At 41.4% G+C, this 21,092-nt stretch overlaps 1 protein-coding gene across 1 annotated transcript in view; it reads right to left on the reverse strand.

Moving 5' to 3' along the window:
* The window catches only part of SLC9A7 (solute carrier family 9 member A7), a 166,847-nt gene that overhangs the window by 28,143 nt on the left and 117,612 nt on the right, over positions 1–21,092 (reverse strand). Inside the window, exons 6-12 of the mRNA XM_068963200.1 lie at positions 19,865–19,970; positions 19,392–19,533; positions 17,491–17,596; positions 15,934–16,022; positions 15,729–15,842; positions 13,108–13,219; positions 8,963–9,116 (exon numbers count right to left, since the gene is read on the reverse strand). Of these exons, the coding sequence (XP_068819301.1) occupies positions 8,963–9,116; positions 13,108–13,219; positions 15,729–15,842; positions 15,934–16,022; positions 17,491–17,596; positions 19,392–19,533; positions 19,865–19,970 (823 nt within the window). The remainder of the gene's footprint in view (positions 1–8,962; positions 9,117–13,107; positions 13,220–15,728; positions 15,843–15,933; positions 16,023–17,490; positions 17,597–19,391; positions 19,534–19,864; positions 19,971–21,092) is intronic.

Genomic DNA, 21,092 nt, shown 5'->3' on the forward strand with positions numbered 1-21,092 from the left:
CTCAGTACTACTGACATTTTGGGCCCTGGCTTTTACCTGCAAGATACCACCAGTAGCACCTTCCTCCAGTTGAAGCAACCAGAAATGTCTCCAGACATTGCCAAATGTCCCCTGAGAGGGCAAAAATGCCCAAAGGTGAGAACCTCTGCACTAAATCTTGCATCCTCAATGGGGGGTGATACAGCCTCCAGGGGCATGAAAATCTGTTATTTAGGGACAAAATTTTTTTAGATATTACAGTGGTTTACAGCCCTCTAAAGTTCCATAGTACATAAACAGATATATAGATCTGCTGTAGTAAAAAAAAAAAAAAATCAATGGAAGAGATAGATAAAAAGAACATCTTTAAAGGCTCCTCAGAGGAGCAGTGATGAAAAAAATGTTGAGAGACATTGTGCTAGAGAGTGCCCAAATTCTCATGCTACTAATATACACTGAAATATACAAGTGAGAACAAGATGCATCTTAAGGTGGTACTTTTAATTAGGCACATGTTGGGAATGTGACTTAAATCAGACTTTATATATTACTATAGTATTAAAAAGCTATAACAAATTTCAGAAAAGCAAGCTGGATTCCATTAATGCAAAATGCACTAGTAACAGTACTAGCAGCAGTTCTAATGCTATGATTACTAATGATAATATTATAGCTAAAATATACTAAATGTTTTCCATATGCCAGATGGTACATTTAATGGGAGAACTCTTTATCACGTTGATTTAGTATCACATTTTATGTTCATAACATTGTCATCCCCATTACCTGGTGAGGAAACTGAGAGTCAGAGAGGTTACGAAGTTGCCCAAGGTCACAAAGGTAGAAAACGGTGGAACCAAGATTACAACTGAGGCTGTTAGACCCAGAGCCACAGTGCTACAACTTACAGGCTAGAAGGTGGCATCTTTAAATTCTTTTAAAATATCCAGTTGCAAAGGATATTACATAAAGAGCTCAGAGCTTCTCCTTGCCTTTATTCCTTAAATTATCTTACAGAGAGCTTTATCTTAAACTCTCAGTGTGACAGGATTATACCTAGCAGAGTGTCCTTACTTGTCCTTGAATGACTGTATTGCTGCACCCTGGGGTATGAAAGTTTTCCTGTTCATTTGGCTGCCTGGGTGTATGTCACTGATCCCCCCATCACCACCACCACTTTATGGGCGTGTCACTTGAAGCTGGGCCTTCCAAGAGGATGGCCACCATGTCACCAAAATGTGCTCAGGACATATACAAGGTTCATCTGCTGAATCTGCTCATCTGATAGTTTTTTGAAGTTGCCAAAATTACACCTTTGTGAATAACAACACTTGCTCAAGAGACTAAAAAAAATATTACACAGTTTATTGCTCAGTTGTGTCCAACTCTTTGTGACCCCATGGACTGTACTCACCAGGCTCCTCTTTCCATAGGATTTTCCAGGCAAGAATACTGGAGTGGGTTGCCATTTCCTCCTTCAGGGGATCTTCCCAATCCAGGGATTGAACCTGAGTTTCCTGTGTCTCCTGCATTGCAGGCAGAATCTTTACAGCTGATCCATTAAGGAAGCCCCCATGTAGTAGTTTACTACCAGAAAGCAATTTGGGAATTTTGTCATCATGTTTTAAAATAGCAAATACATGCTCAATATCACTAATTATTAGAAAAGTGCAAATCAAAACTACAATGAAGTATCACCTCGCATTGGTCAGAATGGCCATCATTAAAAAGTCTGCAAACAATGAATGCTAGAGAATGAATGCCACCACTCTCCTACAGTGTGGTGGCTCAGAGGGTAAAAAGCATTTGCCTGCAATGCAGGAGACCTGGGTTCAATCCCTGGGTTGGGAAGATCCCCTGGAGAAGGGCATGGCAACCCACTCCAGTACACTTGCCTGGAAAATCCCATGGACGGAGAAGCCTGGTAGGCTTCAGTCCATAGGGTCGCAAAGAGTCAGACACAACTGAGCAACTTCACTTTCTTTTCCTACAGTGTTGGTGGGAATATTAATTGGTGCAGCCACTATGGAAAACAGTATGGAGGTTCCTTAAAAGCTAAAAATAAAACTACCATATAATCCAGCAATCCCACTCCTGGGCATATATTCCGAGAAAACTCTAATTTGAAAAGATACATGCACCTCAGTGTTCACACAGCACTATTTACAATAGCCAAGACAAGGAAGCGACCTAAATGTCCATCAACAGAGGAATGGATAAAGAAGACGTCTCCCTCTCTCTCTCTCTCTCTCTCTCTCTCTCTCTCTCTCTCTCTCTCTCTCTCACACACACACACACACACATGAAAATATTACTCAGCCATAAAAAAGAATGAAAAATACCATTTGCGGCAACATGGATGGACATAGAGATTATCATATTAAGAGAAGTAAGTCAGACAAACATATAATACCACTTATATGTGGAATTTCAAAAAATGATATAAGTGAACTTATTTACAGAACAGAAACAGACTCACAGACATAGAAAACAAACTTATAGTTACCAAAGGGGACACTGGGGGTGGGAGGATAGGAGTCTGGGATTAACATACACACTACTATATATAAAACAGATAAACAACAAGGTCCTACTGAATAGTACAGGGAACTATATTCAGTATCTTATAACAAACTATGATGTAAAAGAACTTGAAACTAACACATCATAGATTAACAATATTTCAATTTTTAAAAATGGTCTAAAATAAAAATAAAATAAAATAACAATCATAAAATTCTAATTTAAAAACACAAGTTGGATTTCTGGAAGGCAGTGACCTGGTTCTGGATTTGTGATTATATTCATTTTATATTATACACAGACTAGAAATTCAGTTCAATTCAGTTCAATCACTCAGTCATTTCCGACTCTTTGAGACCCCAAGAATCGCAGCACACCAGGCCTCCCTGTCCATCACCAACTCCCGGAGTTCACTCAAACTCAGATCCATTGAGTCGGTGATGCCATCCAGCCATCTCATCCTCTGTCGTCCCCTTCTCCTCCTGCCCTCAATCCCTCCCATCATCAGAGTCTTTTCCAATGAGTCAACTCTTCGCATGAGGTGGCCAAAGTACTGGAGCTTTAGCTTTAGCATCATTCCTTCCAAAGAAATCCCAGGGCTGATCTCCTTCAGAATGGACTGGTTGGATCTCCTTGCAGTCCAAGGGACTCTCAAGCGTCTTCTTCAACACCACAGTTCAAAAGCATCAATTCTTCAGCGCTCAGCTTTCTTCAAAGTCCAACTCTCACATCCATACATGACCACTGGAAAAACCATAGCCTTGAAGAGACGGACCTTTATTGGCAAAGTAATATCTCTGCGTTTGAATATGCTATCTAGATTGGTCATAACTTTCCTTCCAAGGAGTAAGCGTCTTTTCATTTCATGGCTGAAGTCACCATCTACAGTGATTTTGGAGCCCAAAAAAATAAAGTCTGACACTGTTTCCACTGTTTCCCCATCTATTTCCCATGAAGTGATGGGACCAGTTGCCATAATCTTTGTTTTCTGAATGTTGAGCTTTAAGCCAACTTTTTCACTCTCCTCTTTCACTTTCATCAAGAGGCTTTTGAGTTCCTCTTCACTTTCTGCCATAAGGGTGGTGTCATCTGCATATCTGAGGTTATTGATATTTCTTCCAGCAATCTTGATTCCAGCTTGTGCTTCTTCCAGCCCAGTGTTTCTCATGATGTACTCTGCATATAAGTTAAATAAGCAGGGTGACAATATACAACCTTGACGTACTCCTTTCCCTATTTGGAACCAGTCTGTTGTTCCATGTCCAGTTCTAACTGTTGCTTCCTGGCCTGCATACAGGTTTCTCAAGAGGCAGGTCAGGTGGTCTGGTATTCCCATCTCTTGAAGAATTTTCCACAGTTTATTGTGATCCACACAGTCAAAGGCTTGGCATAGTAAATAAAGCAGAAATAGATGTTTTTCTGGAACTCTCTTGCTTTTTTGATGATCCATTGGATGTTGGCAATTTAATCTCTGGTTCCTCTCCCTTTTCTAAAACCAGCTTGAACATCTGGAAGTTCACGGTTCACGTATTGCTGAAGCCTGGCTTGGAGAATTTTGAGCATTACTTTACTAGTGTGTGAGATGAGTGCAATGGTACGGTAGTTTGAGCATTTTTTGGCATTGCCTTTCTTTGGGATTGGGATGAAAACTGACCTTTTCCAGTCCTGTGGCCACTGCTGAGTTTTCCAAATGTGCTGGCATATTGAGTGCAGCACTTTCACAGCATCATCTTTCAGGATTTGAAATAGCTCAACTGGAATTCCATCACCTCCACTAGCTTTGTTAAAAGTCATTGTTAACTCCACATCCTACCCTGGGCTTCTGAACTTCTGCGAAGCCACTAAGTACCTTATCAGAGTTCTGTCAACAGCCTGGGGAAGTAAGAAACAACTTGGTATTGATTTCACTGAGGTCATAGAGCTCAAAACACCACCCTGAACTTCAGGGCATTTCTGAATTATTTTAGAATAAGAACCTGCTTCACATAAATGATTTGTGGTCATTAACACCATAAGCCACAAGCCAGAAAAACCAATCAGTCTCATTACCTTATGTCTGGGGGACTTTGTTTTGATGTAATCACTGTAAATGTCAGTTTCTGTCTCCTACACAATCACTATTTATACACATCTGGAAAAATGTAATGAACTGACACCATATGTATTTTTTACCATGGCACAGTTTGCTGCATTACACTGTCCGGGTAGAGTTGGATAGAAAGAAGGAACGAATAAAGATAGAAGCAGAAATCAATGAAATTGAAAACAGAAAAACAATACAGAAAATCAATTAAGTAAAAAGCTAGTTCTTTAAAAGAATCATTAAAATTGACAAAACCCTAGCAAGACTGAAAGATACAGAGAAGATACAAATTACCAATATCATGAATGAAACATGGGATATCACTATAGATCTCACAGACACCAAAACAACAATACGGTTAGGCTATGAACAATACAAACATGACAATTAGATGAGATGGACCAATTTCACAAACTATCACAACTCACCAATATGAAATAGATAATCTTAATATCCCTATAGCTATTAAAGATATTGCCTTCATAATTTATGTAACAAAACTCCTGGAAAAGAATACTAAAGGACCAGATGGTTTCACCGGAGAATTTCATAAAACTTTCAAGAAGAATTATTAATAACACCAATTCTACACAACCTATTCCAGAAAACAGAAGACTCAGAAAATTGCCCCAACTCATTTTGAGGTGAGATTAGCCTGATACCAAATCGGACAAAGGCAATACAAGAAAAGAAAACTGCAGACCAGTATCCCTCATGAACATAGACACAAAAATCCTTAACAAAATATTAGCTAGTAGAATTCAGTAATATGTAAAACAGTTATACAAGCAAGACTCGTTTTAAAGAAGCAATGCTGGCTTGAAATTTTAAAATTAATCAATGTAATCTACCATATTAACAGGCTAAACAACAAGAAAATATAATGATATGAACTAGTATAGAAAAAGCATTTGATAAAATTCAACATTTGGCAAGGTGGCAGGATATAAGATCAACCCACAGAAACCAACTATATTTCTATATCTTGTCAATGAACACAAGGAAACTGAAATTGAAGATAGAATAACATTTAAAATAGCTCAAAAAGAAGAAATACGTAGAAGTAAATCTAACAAAATGTGCACAGACATTGTGTAATGAAAACTATAAAATATTGATCAAAGAAATCAAAGAAGATCTAAATAAACAGAGAAACATGCCATGTTCATGGATTTGAAGACTCAATAAGGTAAAGATGTCAATTCTCCTCAAACTGATAAATCAGGTTTAACGCAATTTCTTTGAAAACCCCAGCACAATTTTTTTAGGATATGGACAAGCTCATTCTAAAATATATATGGAAAGAAACTAGAATAGCTATGATAATTTTGAAAAATAAGGATAAAGTGGGAGGACCCACTCTACCTGATGCTCAAGTTGAACATATAACCATAGTTATCAAAACAGTATGGTGCTGCTGGAGGTACACACATATAAATCAACAGGGCAAATAGAAACAGACTCTCATGCATACCACCAACTGATTTCTGGCAAAGGAGCAAAAACAATTCGATGGAGTAAGGATAGTCTTTCTAACAAATTATGCTGGAACAGCTGGATGAAAGTGAAAAAAAAAGTTCAGTCATGTCTGACTCTTTGCAACCCCATGGACTATCCTCCAGGCCAGAATACTGGAGTGGGTAGCCGTTCCCTTCTCCAGGGGACCCTCCTGACCCAGGGATTGAACCCAGGTCTCTCACACTGCAGGCAAATTCTTTACCAGCTCAGCCACCAGTGAACCCTGGAACAACTGGATAGCCACAGACAAAATAAAACTTCAACCTGAACCTCATGTCTAATATTAAAAATTAAGTCAAAATGGATCACAGATTTAAATGTAAAGCATAAAACTAAAAAGTCTTTTTGAAGATAACATAGAAGAAAATCTTTGGGACTAGTGCTTGATGAAGAGTTCTTAGGCATTAACACCAAAAGCATGATGCATTTTAAAAAAGATAACTTGCATCTCATCAAAATTTAAAGTTTTGTTCTATGACAGACTGTTAAAAGGATTAAAAGACAAGCTACAGAGTAGGAGAAAATATTCACAAAACACATATCTGAAAACAGACTAGTTTCTAAAACAAATGCAAAACTCAATAAAAAACAAACAATACAACTAGAAGACAGACAAAAAACTTGAACAGATATTTCACCATGGGTATGCAACATCATTAGCCATGAGAAATGCAAATTAAGACCACAATGAGGTATCCCCACATACCTATTAGAGCAGATAAAATAAAAAGTATCAATACCAAATGCTGGCAAGGATGTGGAAAAATTGGATCTTTCATATTCACAGTCATTTTGTGACCTTTTACCATGTAGGAGCTGTTATTTTTAAGTGCTAATTTATATATATCACTGTAATATTTACACAACAATCCAATTATTATATGTGTACATATACAGCTTGTGTGCATCAGGGAAAAAGAGACCCATGCTCTCAGCTCTGGGCAGGACTATTTCAATGACCCACTTTTTGAAGTGGGTTTGAGAATGGGCAAAATGTCAAAAGTCAACTCTCTACTCTCATTGGATAATGATAGGTGGGGTCATCAGAAAAGGAACTTATGAAATAGCCTGAAAAATGCGATTTAACCTGGCTCTGAGCATCCAGGGCATCTACTGGGTGACAAGGTAAACTGGAGCAGGAAGTAATCACAGAGAGGTCACCAAATGCAGATTCTCAACTGTGTGCAGGGTAAACCTTTTTTGCTCTTATTTTGCTACACAGAACAGAGATGGTACCATCTTATGTCTCAAGTTTAAAGCCAAAAATTTGTACGTTTTCTTCTTCAGATTTCTATTTCCATAGATGAACTATTTTCCTTCATGTGACTCTTGAGATTCATACCAAGAAACTGAAATTTTAATCATCCCAGATTTTCCAACACAAAAACAGTCACTAACACAGCAAGCCTTTTGGGCAGTATAGTACAGTAGTGAAGAGCATGCCAGGGTTGAAATCCCAGCTTGTTCACTTACAGCGTTGTGACCTTGGGCAAGTTACTGCTCTATGTCTCAGTTTCCTCAGCTCTAAAATGAACATAATAGTATTAGCTCCCTTATAGGAATGCTATGAGGAACTTAATGTAAGTGTTGGCATCTCAAAACACAGCTGCAGCACAAGTTTTAGCTATTAGAAGACTCTTACTGATAAGTCCACCCAGGTTCTGCAGACCCACCCAGATCTGAGGCTAAGACACGGTAGCTCAGAAATGGTGCAGCCAGCACCAACAACTCCTGGTGACAACCAATGGTGGCCATGCCCAGCAACCCCTGCCTCCCATCAATATAAAAGTTCCAGAGGGGAAAGACTATTCTCTCAAACCCGTTTTCTCCCTGACCCCAAGGATCACTGCAAGATCCTTGTTGGTTCTTTCTTCTCCAAACTAGGTGTGCTCCGCAGCTGTCAGCTCCACACAAACCAGCAGCCAGCAGAGAAAGGAAAAAAAGAAAAAAACATTGCCATCTTGTGGATTTTCAGAGAATTCTTCATACCTATGTGCCCCCAGAGTCTTCTCATCCCCAGCATGTTTACCCTCTGCAGATCTGAAACTGAGGCAGGTGGTGAGGGCACCTCCAATGACGTAGAGTGCACACTCAGAGCTAGAGGGACCTGGAGAAAAGCTGACAGCACGCTTTCGTTTAACATGAAGACATATGGAGGCCCAAAGGCATGAGGAACTTGTCTTAAACCAGGGCCAGAGTTAGTGTATAAGTCTCTCAACCCATTTCAATCTCCTCTTTACTGTAAGATGCTGGACCAGCTCACAAGCACAGCTTGGAATTCAAATGCTCTTAAAAAAAACTTAAACTTGGGTCAGTGCTCCTCCATCCTGACACAGCTAACAAAACCACAGGCAGGGGATGTCCATGAGGCTGCAAGAAATGAGGGTGATGCAGGAAATGTCACCTCTTCTGTGCATGCAAGCAAGAAGAAGCGCAGCATAGTTTCCTCCTAAAACAAAACTCTAATTGCTTCTCCTTACTTCCAGCTGATGAGCTTATTTTTCAACCCCGTAGATTTGATTTCAGAGGAGTATGAAATGCCAGACACTGTTAGCAGCTATGTCTATTCCCTGTCCTGTAGCTTTAAGACTTTTTGAATTCTTGCCTTAATGTCTCAGCATTAGCAAGGTCCAGGTGTTTCTTACTCTGCTTTTGTACCCACAAACATTTTAATGATTTTTTTTTCATGGAAAATTCAATACTCTGAATTTTTATTAATTTTTAAAAAATGTTAATCCTTCCCCAAACAAAACTAAAAAATATATATAAAAGGCTTCCATGTGCTAAGCTCTATGTAGCAGCCTCTGCATGGGAATAGTGACATAGTTAGACACAAAACTGGCCTTGTTTCAAACCAACCTTATATTAAGCCATGACAACATGGGCGTCGTGCCTCCACCAATGATCCAGACAGTGAAGAAGACGATGAGGAGAGTGGTCGTGAACATCATCTGGCGTGCGTAGGATGCTGTGTCTCGGATGGCGAGTGCAAACGCCATCGCTCCCCTGAGGCCTGTGGGGATCAAAGAGGAAACTCTCTTGTCATAAGGATAAATAACAATTTGTCCCCAGACCCACTGCTTAGCCACACAAGTCTAATAAATTGTATCTGCTTATGCTTCAAGGGTCAAGTTGTTTTCTACAGAAAGAACCTTAAAGGAATTTAAACAATTTCCTCCTATTTGAAGTCTTCTTTTGCAAAATGCCCAAAGGCAATAAGAAAAACACCGCCCTGTTTTGTACAGCACATTGTGAGAATCCCATATGTGAATACCCCATAGTTTGGGATCTAATTTGGTGTGTGGCTAAATAAACAACTTTTATAGATCTGCTGAGAGTACCTGTGAAGCTTATCCCATACCCATGGAATCACACTGATGCTAGTATTTGGCAATCAGCAAGAAACTCAAGCACCAAAGTCTACTCATCAGAAAAAGTAGAAACATACAACTGCCCATCAAACCAAAAGTGCATATGGCCTTGCTGTTGTTTTGTTGCTCAGTCATGTCCTACACTTTGTGACCCCATGAGCTGTAGCCTGCCAGGCTCCTCTGTCCATGGGATTTCCCAGGCAAGAATATGGAGTGGGTTGCCATTTCCTTCTCCAGGAACCCATCTCCTGCATTGGCAGGCAGGTTCTTTACCACTGAGTCACCAGGGAAGCCCCTTAGAATAATAACACTCTTTCATTACTGAAAGAATTCCCCTGATAGTAACATGAAATAAAAAGAAATATAAATAATAATATAAGCTTTCCAAGTCTGTGATTCAAGCACTACACAAGTGCTATACAGTCGTTATAAACTTAAGATACAGGGTAGGTATGAATATGTGAAATGTACAAAACAGCATTTCCTTAGCAAAGCCAGGCAGAGAAGTAAGAATATAACCTGATCTATATCAGGAGATGAAGACTTCTTCTATAAAGGGTCAGATACTAAATATTTTAGGCTTTGTGGGCCAAGAAGAAAAATCAAGGATATTAGCTATGTACATAAAAGAGAAAAAAACAAATTTCCACAAAATTTTATTGATAAAAACTAAAAATATAATAAGTATAATATATAAGTACCCTATTATAAGAGCTTCCCTAGTAGCTCAGCTGGTAAAGAATCCACCTGCAATGCAGGAGACCCTGGTTCAATTCCTGGGCTGGGAAGATCCACTGGAGAAGTGATAGGCTACCCACTCCAGTATTCTTGGGCTTCCCTGGTGGCTCAGATGGTAAATAACCCACTTGTAATGTGGAAGACCTGGATTCCATCCCTCAGTTGGGAAGATCCCCTGGAGGAGGGCATGGCAACACACTCCAGTATTCTTGCCTGGAGAATCCCCATAGATAGAGGAGCCTGGCGGGCTACAGTCCATGGGGTCACAAAGAGTCAGACATGACTGAGCGACTAAGCACAGTACACAGCATAAATTCCTATTCACCATGGGTAAGACTGCCTGTATTGTATGAGAATGAAAAGTTATACTCACTATATTTATTTGTATATTTTTCCACTTTTCCCAACAATTTCATGATTTCATTCATCTGAGAACTTCACTGCAATTCACTGGAGCAACTTAACAAAAGTTATATTAAAAAACAGAGCAAGGTTGATGTACTCTATTAATTTATCCTATTGAAATACTGACACACATCTAGATCATCCTACAGCCAGCTATGACATCACTTAATATTTCAACCTTTAAATGGATGCTATCTCAAAGAAGAAAACCTGAGGGTCAGAGAGTGATAATGTGTGCTCCATTTTTTTTTATTAGGTAAACAATGTAAGCAATATGAAAGTGGAACCTCAGGTATTTCTTTCATAGCCTTGAGGAAAATAATTTTGATAGTTTTGATAGCAGATATCTTTAAACAGTACTGTGTATCTCTCAGTCTTTTAACACAGAAGATGATGAACACACTTTATCTAGGTGACCAAGTTATCTCCAATTCATCTTCCTCTTTTCCACTGGCATTTTCTCATATGTATGGAGGCTCTGCTCTGTCTTGCCCTCCTGAGAAGCCTCTAATGTTTCCTAGATGCTCTTGAATAAAAGCCCAACTCTTTGGCATGGCACTGGGGCTTCTCTGTGGTCTAGACTCCAGCAATGATTCTCAAAGTGTGGTCCTCAAACCACCATCAGCAGCAGCAACAGCTGAGAAAACATTAGAGCTGCAAATTATTGGGGCCCACTCCATCCCCTCAGATCACTCTCTGGTGGTAGGGCCCAGAAATCAGTTTTAACCAGCCCAATAGGTGACTCACATGCAACTTGAAGGTTTGCACCAATTCACATGAAATTTCCCTTTCCAACCTCACCCGCATTCTGCATTAGCCTGTGTGTCTCATGTTTAAACCAGACCATTCAGTTCAGTTCAGTTCAGTCGCTCAGTCGTGTCTGACTCTTTGCGACCCCATGAATCGCACCACGCCAGGCCTCCCTGTCCATCACCAACACCCAGAGTTCACTCAGACTCACGTCCATCAAGTCAGTGATGCCATCCAGCCATCTCATCCTCAGTCGTCCCCTTCTCCTCCTGCCCCCAATCCCTCCCAGCACCAAAGTCTTTTCCAATGAGTCAACTCTTCGCATGAGGTGACCAAAGTACTGGAGTTTCAGCTTTAGCATCATTCCTTCCAAAGAAATCCCAGGGTTGATCTCCTTCAGAATGGACTGGTTGGATCTCCTTGCAGTCCAAGGGACTCTTCCCTAAAAAGGCCACACACAGCAATGCTTTCCTGCCCTTTTGACCTCCTGCCTCCTGAAATGCCACTGAATCCAAGCCCAGTTGGAAGGCTACCCCCTGGATGATGATGGCCCTGGGCCCTGATTTTCCCCACATTTATGTCACATCTCTTTTGTGCAATTCACCACCCTCTCTTGGGAGAGAGTTAGGTTTTATATAGTGTCTCCCCTCAGTGGACTGTGAGCTCCCTGAAGAAGGCTGGTTTCTATATCCTCCACAACCTAGAAGCATGGCTTTTATGAAGGGAATGCCCAACAAACGTGTGTCAGAGTGAAAGGAAATCTTTAGGGCTGGCTGTGTACTTAAATGGAGATGCAAGGGAGTACAAGACAACACAATTGCTTTGCTGAGCAGTGCCTAATGATATGATTTTAGTATGACTCTCTGAGGCCTCCAAGAACTACTGTGTGGCAGTAAAGGGCTGCCACTTGCTTGCTGTCCCTCTTGTACATCCCCTCCCCCTTCCCAGACAGAGGTACCTCGAAGGGTCACAGTGGCCTTTTAACCCACTATCTTCTCCCTCTGCTCTGCAGGGATGCTCTTACTTGAGTCTTGTCTATAAAATCGGATGTCTTCCACTCTCACTGAACCATCTGCTCATGCCAATTGTTCTCTCTTTTCTTTTCCTTCACCTATTTCTTTATTGTCCTTTGTCCTTTCAGTGGCTTCTCCACTTTTCTCGGCTTTATACTGAACAGGGGGCATCTGGGAGACAGTGTAAGTCAAGCAGAACTATCATGGCTCTTATCTTCCAGTCTGGGATTCATCTTGCTAATGTGAGTGTATTTTATTTCTTAGAAAGTTAGAGCTAGGAGGGATCTCAATTGATTATTTCAATTTCATTATGAGAGGACACTGAAGCTGGGAGGTGTCAAATAATTTGGCCTGTACTCTTCATCATTAAAGACTTATTTTCCTTCTAATTATAGGTCTGAAGCCCTTCTGGAAGATTAAGGGTTATGAACACCTACTAGAAAACAATCAAGCACTCTAAATACATATATATCTCCAGGTATATATCTCCTTGGGTGATAGAGATGAACATGCAAGTATTTTAGAGGAAAATGTTCACATGTGGTAGTATGGTTTACAAAATCAGTATCAGCTCTATTTAATATGTCTGTCTGTCTACTCAGCACTTCAGGGGATCCCAAAGAACCAGAAACTTGAATTTCTGTCTTTTTATGAACCTTATTGATTTCATTTTAATCATACTTACACTGCCTGCTTAATAAAACTCACTTTATTGACTTTTTTTTACCTGAAAACATCATCATGTGTTGAAAATTCCAGCCAATCTTGTGCCTTCTGCCCAAGTTGAGGAAGAAGGAAAGTGGGTAGATGTGGGCGGCTCTCCCCAAGAAGATGGCAACCTGACCACCAGATGGAGGTTAAGGGCTCAACATGTTTCCCAAATGGCATTTTCACACAACCTCTGATTGGGCATAGAATTTCAGGAACACTGTGACACCTTGTTATGATCAGGAGAGTTGCACAGAGAAGGCAGGCTGTCTCATTTGCCTCTAAAGAAGTCTCAGCAGCAAGTGGGATTCGACTGGCCAATTTTCCCAACCTCCTGCTCACAGAGATAATTTCTGGCCTGTTAAACACACTGTTGTAACTTTTTGATCTGATTAAACTGATACAGACCAAGTCTCTTGATCTATCTAAAAAAAAATGAGTCCAGAGAGAAGCTAAGGTACCATGGCTGGGGTGCAGAGTTAAGAGAAGTAAAAGAGTGTGTTTGGACTCTACTGGGAGGAAAAAAAAAATCATCAGAAGAAAAAAATTACTAACCTGTGTCAAACTATAAACAGAAGGTTTGCTGGGTAAGGTTGTAAGCTTTGGTAAACATTCAGGGTGTGTATGACCAGGAAGAGCCTATAAGTAAGGGGTGGGGAAGCTTACAGTATTTATACAATGAATACACATTCATATTTCTCACAAGGATCAGCCTGGGGAGAGTTCTCTGCCAAAGTGGCTAACATGTCTTTGGGGAGGTAAGAGATGGAGGAAAGGAAGAGTGTGGAAGAAGAACTCACTGTGCAAACCAAAGAATTCAAGGAAACTGGTCATTCGTCACTTGCTGAGTTTAGAACAGAGCCCAACAGAGAGAGGCACACTGCCCTGCTCACAGCAGGAAACCACTGTGCAAGCCAGAGGAACAGTGAGCTTCCGTTTCAGCAGAGCAACCACCAGCTGCCGGAGCTGCAGCTGTTTCAGACTGAAGCGAAGGTGGGACTCTCTTCTGCCTTCCCTAGGATATAATTCGAATTTCTCCTCTGCTTCTTTTATCTCTCTCTCTCTCTCCCTCTTTTCCTTTTTGCTACTGTTGTGTTTGTTTTGTTTTTAACAGGAGAGAAGAGGAGTCCTCAAGCGGAAGTGGCCTTCAGGATTCACAGAGGCCCTGGCTCCCCGCTGAACAAGGCCCCCACCGTAAACAAGGGCAGCGCTTTCACTATGTCTCACAGGATGCCATGCTAAGAATACAAATCACAGAGACATGCAAGGTCTTTCTTAAGAATAAAAACACTGATCTGCCAGATCTTTAGCTCTTTGTCTGGTGAGTGTGTAAACCTAGGAAATGAGCCCAGTTGAAGCAGATAATACTCTTAACAGGCAGGAGTCTGGCATGGCATGAGGCCACTGTCTCTCTCTCTAGCTGCTTGGTGAGTATCAGTTATTCCTCCACAATAAGTGAAAAGCTCAGAAGAGAAAAACACTCCTCTTTGGGGGACCAGCATCCCAAGATCTAAGGATATCCACGAGGCCTCAGAAAAGGCAAAAGGGAATAGGCAGCAATAGTGGCCTCCTGCTCTGGGCTTGGAGCTGAACTGCTATAGTTTCAAAGCCCAGAAGAGTTCACTTTAATGAAAACAATAGGGTCTGAGGCCAAGAGAGCAAAGTCTTCATCTATCAATGCACTGCTGGGCATTCATGTATCTCCTCACTTCAGAGGAGTCAACCCCCAAACTGTCTCTTCCAAAAAACTGCTGTCACAATGGGACTAAATCAAGGAACCAAGCATTTCTCCATTTTATCTTCCATTCCTCTCCATTTCCATTTTTGAAAAACAAAAGGGGGGTCTTTTCCACCATGGGGAGGCATGGGTGAAAGCACACACACCACATGCAGGCTGCCTGTACCCACGTGCAGTTGAGAGCAAGGGTCACAGAAGCTTAACCTCTTGGATTGGAATTCATGTGCCAATGAGAAAAAACAATTTGGGGGACAGATATGGGTTGCTGATTTTTAGATCTGTTAGGAAGGATGCTTTACAAAACAAACTACCACCTGCCAACCACCTGTGTAACAGAAAGGCCATCTGACACAGAAAATGAAGAAAGGGTAACTAGAAACAACATCCTGAATATTCATTGGAAGGACTGATGCTGAAGCTGAAGCTCCAATACTTTGGCCACTTGATGTGAAGAGCCAACTCACTGGAAAAAAAAAAAAAAAGAACCTGATGCTGCGAAAGACTGAGGGCAACAGGAGAAGAGGGTGACAGAGGATGAGATGGTTGGATGGCATCACCAACTCAATGGACATGAGTTTAAGCAAACTCCAGGAGATGGTGAAGGACAAAGAAGCCTGGCATGCTGCAATCCAGGGGGTCACAAAGAGTAGGACATGACTTAGTCACTAAACAACAACATCAACACAGAAAACTCAGAAAGGGCACCTAGAATCAACATCAGTCCTTGAAATCAAATACTTTTAGCTTTATACATTTACCACTTACGCTTTCTCATCATAAAAACACCATGAACCAGTGCTGGTTCAGTCACCTCCCCGCCAAACCAGAGATTATTGTTGTTATGGCTTCCCTGGAAGCGGTCATCTCTCTGTGTAGAAAATGGTGGAACCAAAAAAGGATACAAAAGCTCCAATGATGAAAACAGGGCTGAAAACGTGCTTCTGGAAGGTAAACAGTGCCAGGCCCATGTAGGAGAAGATGAAGTTCTCTGCCAGGAAGTGTAATACTTCAAAGAGCTGCACGGAAAGGGAAAAGCAAACCATAAACCCCGTGGGTCCGCTCCCTCATATTCCAGATCACTGGTGAGGACACACGGCTCTCCCTCACCTGCTTCGTTCGGCTTCTGGATTCCACTGACAGATTGTTGTAGGTGTAATGAGCTTGTGTGATTCCACAGAAAAGGACAGCTACCACACCTGGCAAGAGAATTCAAGAAAAATACAAAGGGGGCAGGGAAAGAAGCTGGAAACAATCTCTCCCTAAAACAAAAAGTTAAGGTAGGAAAGCCCAGCATATCCCACTTCCTGAAAGTTTTGGAAATTTGCCTATTACTGAAAGTGTCCCCGCCCCCACTTCTCATATCAACCTTTGCCTTCTCCCAACTCTGCTCTCCTTCAAAGCCAAGGCCCTCAATTTTCCACCTTGTTCCAGTTTTAAGGGTATTCTCTCCCCTCTTCTAAACTCCTACTGAATTGACCATCTTGATGTGGCATTCAGCATTCACTCCCTCATAGAGACTGTGAAGTATGTACTGGTCACACACTTCTGTCATATTCCTCTCTGTTTGCTGAATGAATGAATTTAATTTCAAACCAATGCTTTGTATTTTTGCATGGTCCAGGGATTCAAACAAAATGGATCCAGAGTACTAGTCCATTTATCCCAGCCCTGAAAAATCTAGATTTCTGGTTAATAGTGATTATTTTGTTGTTAAAAGACAATTAACACACCTGGGACTTTGCCTATATATTTACAGATGGTTGTCAAGTTTTAAAGGAAGTAGGTCATATAAAGATACATTGCAGTATTTAGAAAAGATGATAAAAAGCACTTCCTAATTACCTGGGTCATGGAGAGCAACTGTACTTGAGTTTTCTAACAGAACAAATCCAATGATTAAGTTTTTTTTAATGAGAGAATGTGAAGAAGTAACAACACACAATCACCCACACTAATAATCTATGAATCTAGCACCATAAAAACACAGTCTTGAAAAACGGTGATTAAACAGACCAGACACAAAACAAGGAAAACTTGTGCTCACACTCATCTGAGTAGATGCAAAATGATCTTTAAAAAGATATATATTTTGCTTGTTATCACTACTGTTTGTAAAGTAACATAGCAATTCAGGGGAGGATACAAACAAGGTGGGCTTCCCTTATGGCTCAGCTGGTAAAGAATCTGCCTGAAATGCAGGTAGACCTGTGTTTGATCCCTGGGTTGGTAAGATGCCCTGGAGTAGGGAAAGGATACCCACTCCAGTATGCTGGCCTGGAGAATTCCATGGACAGTCCATGGGGTTGCAAAGAGTTGGACACGACTGAGCGACTTTCATTTTCACTTTACAAACAAGGTATTAATATATTCAGTAACTTTTGCAGCTAGGCATCTATTTATGGTCAGAATGAGTACTCAAAGATCTGAGTTTGAAACAATAAAGCTTCAACATTTTACATATTTTTAAAAATATATAGCTTTGGGGGAAACTAAACTATTCCTACTGCAGCACACATGGCTCACTTGGCAATCCTGCATATGGACATTCTGTGAGCGGTTTATCAACTCCAGGCCACAGCTATTAAGAATTTTGCCCTCCCCTCAAGCTTCCACAGCTCCAGCCACAGTGAGTATAAGGGAAACCCAAGGGCAGAGGAAACTCACCTGTGAACCCACAAGCTTCCGCCAGGAGGAACGTGCTCCACGACATCAAAAAGAAGAGTGCAGTCTCCAGCAGGGGAAAGCAGTGCAGCTTGGTGAACTTGGTCACGTCAGCTCCTGTCAAGGAACTGTCTCCAGCAACAAACATCACGGTCACTGAGAATCATTCTCTGTTAGCCCAGGACCCTTCCCCAAAGGGCTACTCTTTCCCTTCAACTCTTCCTTTGGGGCCCCAAAGCTGCTGCATGGTTTTGAATATAAAGAAAATGAAGCTTCTCCAGTAGAATGGGGGTTTCTGAGGGCTGGGAGTGGGGGGATAGGGAGGATACTATTCAACAGGCACACAGTTTCTGTTGCAGATGATGAGAAAGGTTCTGGAAATGGTGGCAATGGTCACACAACACCAGTGGATGCACCTAATGCCACTGAATTGTGTATTTAAAATGGTTAAAGTGGCAAACTTAATGTTAGGCATATTTTACCACAATTAAAAAAATAATAATAACGTAATATACCAAAAACCAAATGGGTGAACTATACAGCATGTGGATTTCCTCTCAATAAAGCTGTTTTGTTTCGTTTTTTTAATCAAGCTTTCCAATGGAACTAGAAATGGGCTCTCTGTGCTCCTGGCAATGCCCATATTTCTGAGATGCACAGTTGAGGCCTGAGGTGTGACTGGCAGATGGGTTCTGACAGTGCTGGGAGTGCCTCAGGCAGGCCTCAGAAGATGAGGCAGGGAGACTCTGACCTCTGTGGACTACTAAGGCCTGAGTCCATCACAGGTGCCTAATGCATGCATGAGGGAGAGAGGGAGGGAGAAATGCACAACTCCAAGGGCAACTACAAAGTGCTGTCACTTTTGGGGATTGGCAATTCCCTTCCTCACAATGCCATTCCACGGAGTGGTGGGGGGGCAGTGCAGCTTAGAACCATGTCCTGAGTGGTTTCACTAAGCAATATAAGTCCTCAGAGCATCAGAGAGCCTTGAGGAAGAAAGCAATCTACATCTGCACAGTCCAATATGATAGCCACTAGCCCCATGCAACTACCCAACACTTAAATATGGCTAGTCTGAATTGATTTATCCTGTAAGAGCAAAATACACACCATATTTCAAAGACTTGGTACAAAACCTGAAGGGATAAAATCTCATTACTAACTTGTATAAATTCTATTAATAATCTGTGTATCTACTGTAGGCTGAAAAGATGGGGCTCACATTCGTGGCTCCCATTACATCTGTATTGGTCCCTGGTGATCTAAATGCTATTGGAAGATTTGATGAAGAACTCAGAGCACCTGTGGAAGGCTTGCCTGCTCATTCCCACACTTTGCTTTTATGCTGGTTGGTTGACTGGCTTGTTGGTTTCTAACTCAATATCATGCAGTCCTCGGCTTAAGGAAGGTCACCTTGCTATAATTCCCACAGACAGCCCCTGGCTAGTGAAGGCCATGTTAGCCCCATATGGCCTGGAACAGCGGATGACAGCAGCCAGTCTGGGGCTAAAGTACTTCACAGCCTGCTTCCTTCCAGCCTCCTGACAGGTGGTCTCCAATTCCCAGCCTCCTGGCTCTTCCACTGTTTCTGTGCCGCCTCCCACACCCCCCAAATGATGCTTCCTCCAAGTTCCTGTCTCCAGCTTGTTTATAGGAAGAAGAGAAACACACAGGTGAGGACAGAGCTAAGCCCAGAGCTACACTCTCAAACATTTTCTCTGACTCTTAACTAGGCCATCGGCTGTCAAGTTTCACCAAAGGGTGACATTTTGGGGGCCCCCAGCCCCCAGTGGAACAACCAATTTAAGATTCATTCCTGAAAGGAGGAAATGAGAACTTTCTTTTCACAAGTGCAAGGTCACATAATCATACTCAGGTGGGTGCAGAAACCACAGAAAGGATATTAGAGCAGTCACGACACCAGTCACAGCTCCCATGGTAAAAGAGCCACTAAATATACCTAGAAAAATGCCAACTGATTTAAAGAAGGCAGCAGCATCAAAGGCGTGAGTGTTCAGCCCTGCTGGCTGGTAGGCAACAATAGACCTGGAGTTTAAAGAGAGAGAGAGTTAGGAAATACTGGGCTGGTTTTATACCATGGTACTTACAAGTATCGACAAACATAGATATCTACACTCTGCGGAGCACTCCCCATGGTGTATTCATTTAATTTAACCTGCAGGAGCCATATTATGAAGGTATCAGCATTCTGATACCACTGGACAAAGCAACATAACTTTATCAACTAAGTCTATAAACCTCATTTAGAAAAGCACCCAATTCAAAATTTAACACTTTTAAGGTGGGCCTCTGATTTTAGCCCAGAGCATTCAGGAACCCAGAGTCTCTTTTCCCAGGCAGAAATATTGTTACTTACGAGGACAGTACAATGGCAACAGCATCATTTAGGACACTTTCTCCAAACAGAAGTGCGTAAAGGTCCACGTCTGCATGCAATTCATTAAATATCGCCAGTACGGTCACTAAAAGATGGGCCAAAAGCATATAAATTGGTTGCAGTTTCTGAATGAGGAGTGATATGATGCTTGATTCTAACAACACTGCGCTTTCCACTGTAATCCCATCACACTCTGAAAATACTTCTACTGCAGAATTTTAAAAATCATCACATTTAATGTCACTTAGCTCTACTGATAGTTGAAATCTCTTTTAAGGCAGAAACCCTATTTTATTTTTTATTTTATTGACATATGGTTGATTTACTATGTTGTGTTAACTTCTGCTGTACAGCAAAGTGATTCAGCTATACACATATATTCTTTTTCATATTATTTTCCATTATGGTTTATCACAGGATATTGAATATAGTTCCCTGTACTATACAGTAGGACCTTGCTGTTTATTTATTCTATATATAACGGTTTACATCTGTTAATCCCAAATTTCCAACCCATCGCTTCCCTACCCTCCTCCATCTTGGCAACCACAAGTCTGTTTTCTATGTCTCTATGTGAGTCTGTTTCTGTTTCACAGATAGGTTCATTTCTGTTGTATTTTAAGTTTAACATGAAAGTTATATCATATGCTATTTGTCTTCCATTGTCTTATTTCACTTAGTATGATAATTTCTAGGTCCATCCACATTGCTGCAATGAAACCCTATTTTATTGATCATCGTGATCCCAGATTCCAGCATAGGGTCAGGGCACAGAGAAGGCTTTACTGCTGCTGCTGCTGCTAAGTCGCTTCAGTCGTATCTGACTCTGTGCGATCCTATAGACGGCAGCCCACCAGGCTCCCCCGCCCTTGGGATTCTCCAGGCAAGAACATTGGAGTGGGGTGCCATTTCCTTCTCCAATGCATGAAAGTGAAAAGTGAAAGTGAAGTCACTCAGTCGTGTCCGACTCTTAGCGACCCCATGGACTGCAGCCTACCAGGCTCCTCCTTCCATGGGATTTTCCAGGCAAGAGTACTGGAGTGGGGTGCCATTGCCTTCTCAAGGCTATACTAAAGATATGTAAAATAATGCAAGTCCTCATTTATGACAGGCTATACATAATTACACTTCTCACAGGTTTCACATTTCGCAGGTATTTAAAAATCAACTTTTTCCAGACCAGCAGCTCTCACACTTTTGATCTCAG

Source organism: Capricornis sumatraensis, chromosome X (genome assembly GCF_032405125.1).
Source record: "Capricornis sumatraensis isolate serow.1 chromosome X, serow.2, whole genome shotgun sequence".
Lineage (NCBI taxonomy): Eukaryota > Metazoa > Chordata > Mammalia > Artiodactyla > Bovidae > Capricornis > Capricornis sumatraensis.